This window comes from Zea mays, chromosome 2 (assembly GCF_902167145.1).
Source record: "Zea mays cultivar B73 chromosome 2, Zm-B73-REFERENCE-NAM-5.0, whole genome shotgun sequence".
Lineage (NCBI taxonomy): Eukaryota > Viridiplantae > Streptophyta > Magnoliopsida > Poales > Poaceae > Zea > Zea mays.
The window spans coordinates 107,663,824-107,676,915 of NC_050097.1; the positions used below are offsets into that span (position 1 = coordinate 107,663,824).

The 13,092-nt window shown below is 43.4% G+C and overlaps 1 protein-coding gene and 1 long non-coding RNA gene across 3 annotated transcripts; both read right to left on the reverse strand.

The window, feature by feature from the left end:
- Positions 1 to 364: 364 nt before the first annotated feature.
- LOC103646800 (uncharacterized) lies at positions 365 to 3,836 on the reverse strand. Its single transcript, XR_002267230.2, has 3 exons — positions 3,745 to 3,836; positions 3,574 to 3,656; positions 365 to 437 (listed from the first exon to the last, which is right to left on the reverse strand). It is a non-coding gene; the product is annotated as an uncharacterized lncRNA (long non-coding RNA).
- A 4,643-nt stretch (positions 3,837 to 8,479) lies between these two features.
- On the reverse strand, positions 8,480 to 12,536 carry LOC109944013 (uncharacterized). 2 transcript variants are annotated; one of them, XR_002267231.3, is made up of 3 exons: positions 11,621 to 12,530; positions 11,450 to 11,532; positions 8,480 to 8,626 (listed from the first exon to the last, which is right to left on the reverse strand). XR_002267231.3 is itself a non-coding variant. In XM_020548377.2 (2 exons), the coding sequence occupies exons 1-2, from the start codon at positions 11,892 to 11,894 to the stop codon at positions 8,508 to 8,510; spliced, it is 393 nt and encodes a 130-aa protein (XP_020403966.1). In that variant the 5' UTR covers positions 11,895 to 12,536; the 3' UTR covers positions 8,486 to 8,507. The 2 variants fall into 2 exon arrangements, 1 of the variants encoding a protein (XP_020403966.1); XM_020548377.2 differs by lacking the exon at positions 11,450 to 11,532 and having other exon boundaries at positions 8,486 to 8,626; positions 11,621 to 12,536.
- Between the last annotated feature and the right edge of the window lie 556 nt (positions 12,537 to 13,092).

Genomic DNA, 13,092 nt, shown 5'->3' on the forward strand with positions numbered 1-13,092 from the left:
ATCCCCATGGATTGTTGCCCACAAACCAGCATCATTATGATAAGAAGGTGGATACAACCAATTCCCTGATCTCGCGCGAGTGCTAGAAAAATCACTCGACTTCTACCGAGATCCTAATTAATAAAGCAGCTACTCGTCCTAGCATACTAGTATCCATCTTAATAGGATTCCTGAGATCATGCAACTAGGGTTTCAACACAACTCCTACACCTAAGTGCACAATCAATCCTACAATCATTAAGTGAAGTAAAATATCATAAATAACAGGTTATGCATAAACCGGGGCTTGCCTTTAATTTAACACTTAGACAGTGTTTGCTGGGGGAGGTACTCGCTTGGCGAGCATCCAGTGGTTAAGTCCATCCTTCCTTGGGTCGTCCACCAACGGCATCCTGTGGTTGGCACCATATCACGTGCATGATCACCATCTCTCGGTCCTAAATGAGATGCAAGATGCATATGTATGAATATAATGAAAAGTTATCACAAGATATACAATACACGGTAGCGAACTAAACACCAAGTAGTAAGACACTGCAACGACTATACGCAAGCGCTAGCTATTCGTACGTTATCAGCGTTCATCATTAACACCATTAACAAGATGGCCATATCTTATTTATTTACGCAACACAAATACGATATCACAGGTACACACATTTATTTAATTGCTACGACTTTGCATTAGTTCCATTGATCACACAAAAGCATCACAACACAAGTTTAACAGAGGACCGATGCATCAATGTCGATGGACTCATCTATCACAATCAACTATAGCAAGCAAGCACCTTAATCTTGGAACACATGTTAGCCTATATTTAGCCATTACGAGTCTATGTCCGCTAAGTGCTAACTAAGCATTTTTAGCCAAAAGGGTGAACTCAATCATCAAATGGGCACTTGCAGATTTTTGGACAGCAATACAGCAGTCACTTGTTTTAATCATAACTTTTCAAATATCAATCCAAAACTAGCAAACTAGGACTTTCTGGAAAGCTTAGAAAGTGCTCTAAAATTTTGGTATTTTTATCACAACATGGTTCCACACTTAGCAAGGCCAAAAAGTGCAATCACAGCAGCTCTGTCCAGATTTGGACAGATTCAGACTTGCAACTTCAAAAATTCACAACTGAAGATTCAGACATCCAAACAAATTGATTCTAGACTTTCTGGAAAGCTAATTAAATGTTCTACAAATTATTTATAAACATCTCTGGCTGGTTTAGCATGTATCAAGGGTAAAATATACTATGAAGGCTGTGCTGTCCAAAACTGGACAGATTCAGTCTTCACACTTCAAACACATGTAACTTAATCTTCAGACCACCAAAAATAGTGATCCAAGACTTTTTGGAAAGCTTAGCAAAAGCACTACATAACTTTTATAATCACCAAGAAGTGATTCCAGGTTTAATCAAATCAAACATTACAGTTTTCGAAATCTGTTCTGACAGAGGACAGAACACAGCAACCAGTTTGTAAAATTCCTAACTCTTAAACTATCAGGCATGTGTTTATGAAATTTTAACACAAGCAAGATCAGAAAAGCATCTACAACTTTCTTATAATGACCATGAACAGATTGTAACATTAACTTAAGCAAACAGTGCAGTTTCTGAAATCTGTACAGAAAGTGGACAGATTGAGTTACTGAATTTGTAAAAAGCATAAATCCTAAACTGTCAGACCTATGGCTGTCAAATTTTAACACCAGCAAGATAATAAAGTTATCTACCACTTTTCTATAGCATATATCTACAGAAAACACAATTTAGTTCATAAAATATATAGCACGACAAAAACAGCGCGTGCAGCCCAAAACAGCAATTACTAAAATTCAGCTTCTATACAATTCAAGAATTTCCGCATTTTAGAGACTTGACTTACTCTAACTTAGATCAAGACACACTTAAACATAGTCACACAATAGGTGACGTGACGGCTACGTAGTCATGCCATCACTTCACCACATACCCCTAAGTAACAAAACAACTCTAACCGAACTTGTCATTTGGCCGGTCGATTCCCAACCCCTTTTTCATACCACCACCACACCACACATCGCAACATATACTAATCCAATCATACTTCACATGGCAATTATACAGAGTTGCAGAGGGACAATATTAACACATAGGTAAGCGACATTTCTTCACGACTCTCGGCTAAGTCACCAAACAGACGACATGATGAATACGAAGGCATGTCACCATTTCATCACACACATTCATCTCCTATATGCGCACTAATCCATTTCTTGCGACATATGTACTCAAAATCAATCCACACTACACAAGTACACTTATCTCTTATTTATGCACAGACTTAACACCTTTCGGGATAAAGTGTCCCTATAACACCTTACACATAATTGCTTTAGGAACTTATTAGTTTACTCGAAAACATCTATTCAAGTCATAAACACAAGCATACACTCATTTGTGAAGCACAATTTAAGGAACGCCTAACGTGTAAAGACTCGACTTATAATTATAGAGGAAGTGATGACTACTTACGGCATGTCATCACCTCTCTACATAAGCCAAAACAATTTCTACTATCGACCAAGAGTTCTAAGGGTGTGTTTGGTTTGACTTTTGGCTTTTGCCCCCTAAAAGCCAAAAGCCAACCAAAGGGTTAGATCCAGGAAGCAGCTTTTTAAAAGCTGGCTTTCTCACAGTGCAAATCTGAAAGCACCCCTGAACCTGCTTTTAGTGGCTTTTCGAATGGAACTGTGAAAACATATATCGAAGAACTTTTAACGACTTTTAGTGGTTTCCACCAAACAGTTTTTAGCTTTTTAACGGCTTACAGCCTACAGCAGCTTTTTCCACAGCTCACAGCCCACAGCAACTTTTTTCACAGCCACAGCCCAACCAAACAGACCCTAAGTATTAAACACACTGTTACTTTCCACGCACAAATCAACCTCAACTTAACACTAGTGACCCCGATGGATTCTTACTAAACTCATCATGCGCACAACCTTGTCTCGCATACAACCATATTATGGCGTGCACTCGAGACACTTCAATCAATGTGGCACGACCACTAATATATGAACTCCGATACTCATGTTTTAATAATTCATCCTATACGCAACTAGCATTTCCTAACTACTCATCACATCAATAAATATACTCCCTATATAATCACGAATCCCATCACATTGCAATAAACCATTATACTTTTCGCATAACTACATATCGATACATTTTCCAAAACATAATCCGCATTTTGTAACTTAGTTTTTCGCATCAAACAACGCATTGCATATTTTCTTCCTACCAAGATATAAAAACATCGGAGTTCTTTTCTACTTCATTTTCCTCTCTACACGCTTCCACCCATACAAATGTATTTTCACACAAATAATCACACATGCACATCATCGACCGAAACATAATTAGAATAACTACAAATCGCACACATCAAATAACCTCTTGTTCTCCAATCGCAAACGCGATCCTAACAATGCGCATAACCGAAACATTTTATACACATCCACACATACATGCACTGCCTACCATCAACCAAAACATACGTATTGTAAACTATAAATCAATCAACCTGAATGGGTCGTGACTAGACGCATGGCTGTCCACATGGCTCGGTATTTCGTCGAACGGGCAAGGCACGACGTCGACCACTAGCTGCGAAAACACACAATTTGTTGGCGGCAGTTCATCGAACATCACACACATTGGAAGATAAACATCGAGAACAGCGGGGGTTTCTCACCACGGTTTTCGATGGCGTCGCGGATGGGCTGCGCAAAACAGCGAGCACACGGCGGGCGTCGACGGCGTGTTGTCCACTGGGCTTCACGAAACAGCGAGCCGGCAGCGCGCGGCTTGCTACGCATTTTGACGAACAGCCGGCGGGCACCACGACGGACAGCGAGGAAGGGGGCTCGCTGTTGGTTTTCCATGGAAGAAAATGGGGCGCGCTGGATAGAGAGAGCTAGGCGCAGGGACAGCAAGGGGCGTCCATGGAGGGGGCAGATCCGGCCATGGCATGCTCCTGCTCGCAGCTCTGCGCAGAATCGCGACCACGGGGAAGAAGAGCAGAGGAGCCGAGCTGCTATTTTCTGGGCGCCATGGGGAGCTAAGGAGAGGTGCAGGGGGGTCGAGCCCATGGAGGAGCAGAGGGACTCGCGCCCATGGAGGCCCTGCTCATGCGTGCGTGCTGCTGCAGGGGCGCCGAGCACAGGGGGCAAAGGGAGGCGCTGGAGGGAAGGGACGCCATGGGCAAGGAGAGGGAGGGAGCTCGCCCACGCCATGGATAGCAGGGGGAAACGCTGGGGAGCTCGACCAGCGAGGTTGCTGGCCGACCATGGAGACACCCTGCTGCCGAGCGCCATGAATCCGCGGGGAATGGAGGTGCTGCTGCCCTGCGCGAGGAAGGAGCAGGGGCGCCATGTACAGCAGAGAGAGGGAGGAAGGGGGCCGAGCTCACTGCGCTGGGGAAGAAGGCTTGGGCGCCATCCATGGGAGCGGCTGCTCCCTGCTCTGGCGTGCGTGAAGGAGCGTGGGCTGCTGCCGTGAGGGAGAAGACAGGGAAAGAGAAGGTGGCGGCTAGGAGAATTAGAGGGGTGGGAGTGCAAAATAGCCAAGGGCAAGGAAGGAGCACCCCTATTTATAGAAAAAAAGCTAGGGTTAGGGTTTCAAATGGGCCAAATGGGCTGGGTTGGGCTGGCCCAAACACGTTATCGGGCAGCGCTAATTTATTTTCGGAAAAAGTCTCGTGCGGATTTCGTCGGTACGCAAAACAACGTGAACTAGAGTTCGGACGAACGAACGGTTGCGTGATTAACTCGGCCGGGAGTCTATTTTGAATTCGCTCATAAATTAATTCCCTACGCGTGATTGGAAAATAAATCGTCCTGAGATTTGATCGGCCTTGGATTTTAGTCGGAGAAATCGGATCGTGACATTTTTAAAATCACGGTCGATACGAGGTTGTGAATTTGGTTCAAACATAAGATATTTGGCCAAAACAGATAAAATTGATTTAGAGGACGACATATTGAGTATTCCGTTTGAGAGTACGGATCCGAATAAAATAGTCGAACATCGATCGAAGTTCGAGGAATTGGATTCGGCTCAGATCAGATAACAGTCGTCGAGAGTTTGATTTTAAAGAGCTTCAGATGAGATTTATAATTCGAGAATGATCTTCGAGTCTGCATTAGTTCCGAGAATTAAAAGTTTTAACACGCTCCAAAATTGGTTGTTTCTCGCGATCGATTAATCTCTGAATTCAGTGAACTTCCAAGAGAAAGCCTGATAAACAGAGATAGGCACGATCGAGAAATAGAAATTTTCACTGAGCATTCGAGATTAGGATAATTCTTCCGACGTAACACGAAACTGACACCTGGGGTGTCACAGCCTTCCCCCCTTAAAAAGAATCTCGTCCTGAGATTCGAATGAGGATATTTAAGGGTGGAGAAGCATGTAACTCCCAGACTGAAGATAGATGCAAATTCATGAGAGGGTATCTGACAAGATACTGAAGACAGATTTGGATAGAATATCGCGACATATCGAGAATAAATGCAGCGATCATTCTGAGAGAGGGTCCACCAATGATGGCACATCAGTATAGTCTCGTAATGGATCACAACTATAAACCACGATACCAGCGCGTGCCGAGCAGCTCAACCATGTGTGCACCATAGTAGGCTCTCGGTCTCGTCGCGGCACCATCAGTCGTTAGTCATGACATCATTACCAAACGCAACCAATAAGAAATTCACATAGCACAGATAGATGGAGCCCATGAGAGTATGGCTCAGAAAAATAAGAATGTGATCGGAGTTGAAGCAGAGATTGTTGGCAAAAGAGCATCACATGAGAATTTCTTTAACTCAGAGAACTATCTTATGATCATCACGGGGATTATCAGCCAAAGATTGATACGATATTTAATATGAGGAGGAACCAACCATGAGACCGAGATTGATAAGCTTTTAGAGACATGAGTGATCCAAAGATAACAGCAACATCCATTGAACTAAATGGATACGCCGTTTAAAGAAAAAATTGATAAAACAACGTCATGATCCTCGAGGAACGAGTATAAGAAGTATCAGAATTGAGAGATTTAGGCAGATCAACATCCGATACTTGAGAACGGGTTATAGCAGATAACCAGATAACGGGGCAGAATCAATAGGGGATCCCGAGATTCGGATGATAAAGCCAACATGATTCACAAGAAAAAGGGTTACTAGATCTAGGCAAAAGGAGAGGTAGGAAAACAAGATCTGCTAGGATGAGCAGCAGAAATGCTATGAAGATTCGAGACAGGATTTATGGAAAGAAACATGGCTCGGACATGGCTTGCGCAACTAGACACCAAATGATTTTTTTTGACACAACAAGTGCACAAGGAGACTTGGGTTGGTCTAGCGGTCAAGTTGTGGTGGTCTATATGTTGTGCAAGTGTAAATTCAAGGGTAAAACACTCGAGGGTCAGAAAACACCAACACAAGCATGTGATTTGATTTTTTTTAAGGGTTTCACTTGCTGACCACTAGGTTGTTTAAAATGGGGGGGGGGTCTTTTATGGGGAAAACAGGCAACAATTTTTATTGGTTAGAGGCAAAATGGACTAAATAGTTACCGTACCTCCTAGAAAGCAAGGTAAGAGAAACACATAACACGACGTAGTCAAGACTTACCAATCTAGCACAAGGTAAAACATTTCTTATAGTTCCTAACATAACAGTACAACACATTATTCACAAGTTTTTATTATTGGAATAAGGTGAGAGAAGCATGTGGGTGCACAAGAGACAACGATGCGACAATCATGATGCATGCTCATTCTAGTCGTCTTCTCAGACCTAACTAATTTTTCGGCATCCCTATTAATAGTAGTAGTAGCCTTTATGGCCTAAATAACTAGCCACCTAGCTACCCATCTATTCCTAGGGCTTCACGTCCTAGGTCTAACTTATCGTCCTGACATCTATCCAACTTTGGTTTCTAAGCCAGTTTTACTTTAGAAAAGGTTGGTAATCATGACTTATTGACTTCTCTGTACTGGTATTCGCTCCGATACTAGCTGTGGCGGAACCGCCCGAATTATTCCAACTTAAGTGCCTAAGTCCCGCCTTAGAGGCTAGACCACACTTAAATAGGAATAAACCGTCAGTCCCTCGGATCTAGTCCGATAAAGCCACTTAACCAGAATCGAATACCACTAGCTCACTCGAAGGTGAGGCACAGAGAAATACAATAAAACATAATACCACAAATTTAATAAATACCACTAGTGATTACATTATCGGAGTTTTAGAAATAATAACCATAAATTTAATGCAGCGGAAATAACTAACGGAGAAAACCGAGTAACATGGCGAAGCCTGGCCACGCTACTCCTCCTGGTCCTCTCCTGCGGAAGCAATAACCCTCTCGACCATCTATCCCGGTGGCAGGGATGAAGGCCAAGTCACACCAGCAACCAATCATCCTAAGGAGTACCTGCAAAAATTGTGCCACAAGCAAGGCTGAGTATACTAATACTCAGCTAGACTTACCCGGTGTGAGGAGTCTACTCCTCTACCTCTAGACATGCAGCTGTTTGGCTGAGGGGTTTGGTTTGCCAAAAGCACTAGCTGAGTCTAAAATCAAGTTTTAGCTTTTCAAGTTTTAGTAAGATCCTTTTTAAACTAGATGAGTACCTAGCTACTCATACATGGTATCAAACATTTTTAACAATCAACATGTTTTGCCAAGTCAACACATTTCCACTTGTTACTCAATGTAGCAGCATGGATCAAGCAGTCTCATTAGCTGCGAGAAGCAGACGATTCGAATCGAGTTTTTATCCTTGCAAGGTAAACCTAAACACACGACGTGGCGAGGCACTCCGTCCCCACACACATCAACCGTCCCCATCGATTCTCCGTTAGCAGATCAGGGCTCACCGCCTTGGCGTACAATGCCTCACTGACCCCGACTGCCATCGTGCAGTGACCGCACTTGTACCCACCATAACCGGAATGGGAGACCTCGTCTCAGGTCGCGTGAGGGGATATGTCCACTGCCAGGTTCACTCAGGTACTAGGCTTACCGATTTACCATATTTCTCGGCATGTGCTTAGTACGTTCAAACTCTTGACTCACGGTACCACACCATAATCCTTATTCAAATTTTTATCCCGTAGACAACCAATCCCCATGGATTGTTGCCCACAAACCAGCATCATTATGATAAGAAGGTGGATACAACCAATTCCCTGATCTCGCGCGAGTGCTAGAAAAATCACTCGACTTCTACCGAGATCCTAATTAATAAAGCAGCTACTCGTCCTAGCATTCTAGTATCCATCTCAATAGGATTCCTGAGATCATGCAACTAGGGTTTCAACACAACTCCTACACCTAAGTGCATAATCAATCCTACAATCATTAAGTGAAGTAAAATAGCATAAATAACAGGTTATGCATAAACCGGGGCTTGCCTTTAATTTAACACTTAGACAGTGTTTGCTAGGGGAGGTACTCGCTTGGCGAGCATCCAGTGGTTAAGTCCATCCTTCCTTGGGTCGTCCACCAACGGCATCCTGTGGTTGGCACCATATCACGTGCACGATCACCATCTCTCGGTCCTAAATGAGATGCAAGATGCATATGTATGAATATAATGAAAAGTTATCACAAGATATACAATACACGGTAGCGAACTAAACACCAAGTAGTAAGACACCGCAACGACTATACGCAAGCGCTAGCTATTCGTACGTTATCAGCGTTCATCATTAACACCATTAACAAGATGGCCATATCTTATTTATTTACGCAACACAAATACGATATCACAGGTACACGCATTTATTTAATTGCTACGACTTTGCATTAGTTTCATTGATCACACAAAAGCATCACAACACAAGTTTAACAGAGGACCGATGCATCAATGTCGATGGACTCATCTATCACAATCAACTATAGCAAGCAAGCACCTTAATCTTGGAACACATGTTAGCCTATGTTTAGCCATTACGAGTCTATGTCCGCTAAGTGCTAACTAAGCATTTTTAGCCAAAAGGGTGAACTCAATCATCAAATGGGCACTTGCAGATTTTTGGACAGCAATACAACAGTCACTTGTTTTAATCATAACTTTTCAAATATCAATCCAAAACTAGCAAACTAGGACTTTCTGGAAAGCTTAGAAAGTGCTCTAAAATTTTGGTATTTTTATCACAACATGGTTCCACACTTAGCAAGGCCAAAAAGTGCAATCACAGCAGCTCTGTCCAGATTTGGACAGATTCAGACTTGCAACTTCAAAAATTCACAACTGAAGATTCAGACATCCAAACAAATTGATTCTAGACTTTCTGGAAATCTAATTAAATGTTCTACAAATTATTTATAAACATCCCTGGCTGGTTTAGCATGTATCAAGGGTAAAATATACTATGAAGGCTGTGCTGTCCAAAACTGGACAGATTCAGTCTTCACACTTCAAACACATGTAACTTAATCTTCAGACCACCAAAAATAGTGATCCAAGACTTTTTGGAAAGCTTGGCAAAAGCACTACATAACGTTTATAATCACCAAGAAGTGATTCCAGGTTTAATCAAATCAAACATTACAATTTTCGAAATCTGTTCTGACAGAGGACAGAACACAGCAACCAGTTTGTAAAATTCCTAACTCTTAAACTATCAGGCCTGTGTTTATGAAATTTTAACACAAGCAAGATCAGAAAAGCATCTACAACTTTCTTATAATGACCATGAACAGATTGTAACATTAACTTAAGCAAACAGTGCAGTTTCTGAAATCTGTACAGAAAGTGGACAGATTCAGTTACTGAATTTGTAAAAAGCATAAATCCTAAACTGTCAGACCTATGACTGTCAAATTTTAACACCAGCAAGATAATAAAGTTACCTACCACTTTTCTATAGCACATATCTACAGAAAACACAATTTAGTTCATAAAACATACAACACGACAAAAACAGCGCGTGCAGCCCAAAACAGCAATTACTAAAATTCAGCTTCTATACAATTCAAGAATTTCCGCATTTTAGAGACTTGACTTACTCTAACTTAGATCAAGACACACTTAAACATAGTCACACAATAGGTGACGTGACGGCTACGTAGTCATGCCATCACTTCACCACACACCCCTAAGTAACAAAACAACTCTAACCGAACTTGTCATTTGGCCGGTCGATTCCCAACCCCTTTTTCATACCACCACCACACCACACATCGCAAACATAGACTAATCCAATCATACTTCACATGGCAATTATACAGAGTTGCAGAGGGACAATATTAACACATAGGTAAGCGACATTTCTTCACGACTCTCGGCTAAGTCACCAAACATACGACATGATGAATACGAAGGCATGTCACCATTTCATCACACACATTCATCTCCTATATGCGCACTAATCCATTTCTTGCGACATATGTACTCAAAATCAATCCACACTACACAAGTACACTTATCTCTTATTTATGCACAGACTTAACACCTTTCGGGATAAAGTGTCACTATAACACCTTGCACATAATTGCTTTAGGAACTTATTAGTTTACTCGAAAACATCTATTCAAGTCATAAACACAAGCATACACTCATTTGTGAAGCACAATTTAAGGAACGCCTAACGTGTAAAGACTCGACTTATAATTATAGAGGAAGTGATGACTACTTACGGCATGTCATCACCTCTCTACATAAGCCAAAACAATTTCTACTATCGACCAAGAGTTCTAAGTATTAAACACACTGTTACTTTCCACGCGCAAATCAACCTCAACTTAACACTAGTGACCCCGATGGATTCTTACTAAACTCATCATGCGCACAACCTTGTCTCGCATACAACCATATTATGGCGTGCACTCGAGACACTTCAATCAATGTGGCGCGACCACTAATATATGAACTCCGATACTCATGTTTTAATAATTCATCCTATACGCAACTAGCATTTCCTAACTACTCATCACATCAATAAATATACTCCCTATATAATCACGAATCCCATCACATTGCAATAAACCATTATACTTTTCGCATAACCACATATCGATACATTTTCCAAAACATAATCCGCATTTTGTAACTTAGTTTTTCGCATCAAACAACACATTGCATATTTTCTTCCTACCAAGATATAAAAACATCGGAGTTCTTTTCTACTTCATTTTCCTCTCTACACGCTTCCACCCATACAAATGTATTTTCACACAAATAATCACACATGCACATCATCGACCGAAACATAATTAGAATAACTACAAATCGCACACATCAAATAACCTCTTGTTCTCCAATCGCAAACGCGATCCTAACAATGCGCATAACCGAAACATTTTATACACATCCACACATACATGCACTGCCTACCATCAACCAAAACATACGTATTGTAAACTATAAATCAATCAACCTGAATGGGTCGTGACTAGACGCATGGCTGTCCACATGGCTCGGTATTTCGTCGAACGGGCAAGGCACGACGTCGACCACTAGCTGCGAAAACACACAATTTGTTGGCGGCAGTTCATCGAACATCACACACATTGGAAGATAAACATCGAGAACAGCGGGGGTTTCTCACCACGGTTTTCGACGGCGTCGCAGATGGGCTGCGCAAAACAGCGAGCACACGGCGGGCGTCGACGGCGTGCTGTCCACTGGGCTTCACGAAACAGCGAGCCGGCAGCGCGCGGCTTGCTGCGCATTTTGACGAACAGCCGGCGGGCACCACAACGAACAGCGAGGAAGGGGGCTCGCTGTTGGTTTTCCATGGAAGAAAATGGGGCGCGCTGGATAGAGAGAGCTAGGCGCAGGGAACAGCAAGGGGCGTCCATGGAGGGGGCAGATCCGGCCATGGCATGCTCCTGCTCGCAGCTCTGCGCAGAATCGCGACCACGGGGAAGAAGAGCAGAGGAGCCGAGCTGCTATTTTCTGGGCGCCATGGGGAGCTAAGGAGAGGTGCAGGGGGGTCGAGCCCATGGAGGAGCAGAGGGACTCGCGCCCATGAAGGCCCTGCTCATGCGCGCGTGCTGCTGCAGGGGCGCCGAGCACAGGGGGCAAAGGGAGGCGCTGGAGGGAAGGGACGCCATGGGCAAGGAGAGGGAGGGAGCTCGCCCACGCTGTGGATAGCAGGGGGAAACGCTGGGGAGCTCGACCAGCGAGGTTGCTGGCCGACCATGGAGACACCCTGCTGCCGAGCGCCATGAATCCGCGGGGAATGGAGGTGCTGCTGCCCTGCGCGAGGAAGGAGCAGGGGCGCCATGTACAGCAGAGAGAGGGAGGAAGGGGGCCGAGCTCCCTGCGCTGGGGAAGAAGGCTTGGGCGCCATCCATGGGAGCGGCTTCTCCCTGCTCTGGCGTGCGTGAAGGAGCGTGGGCTGCTGCCGTGAGGGAGAAGACAGGGAAAGAGAAGGTGGCGGCTAGGAGAATTAGAGGGGTGGGAGTGCAAAATAGCCAAGGGCAAGGAAGGAGCACCCCTATTTATAGAAAAAAAGCTAGGGTTAGGGTTTCAAATGGGCCAAATGGGCTGGGTTGGGCTGGCCCAAACAAGTTATCGGGCCGCGCTAATTTATTTTCGGAAAAAGTCTCGTGCGGATTTTGTCGGTACGTAAAACAGCGTGAACTAGAGTTCGGACGAATGGACGGTTGCGTGATTAACTCGGCCGGGAGTCTATTTTGAATTCGCTCATAAATTAATTCCCTACGCGTGATTGGAAAATAAATCGTCCTGAGATTTGACCGGCCTTGGATTTTAGTCGGAGAAATCGGATCGTGACATTTTTAAAATCGCGATCGATACGGGGTTGTGAATTTAGTTCAGACATAAGATATTTGGCCAAAACAGATAAAATTGATTTAGAGGACGACATATTGAGTATTCCGTTTGAGAGTACGGATCCGAATAAAATAGTCGAACATCGATCGAAGTTCGAGGAATTGGATTCGGCTCAGATCAGATAACAGTCGTCGAGAGTTTGATTTTAAAGAGCTTCAGATGAGATTTATAATTCGAGAATGATCTTCGAGTCTGCATTAGTTCCGAGAATTAAAAGTT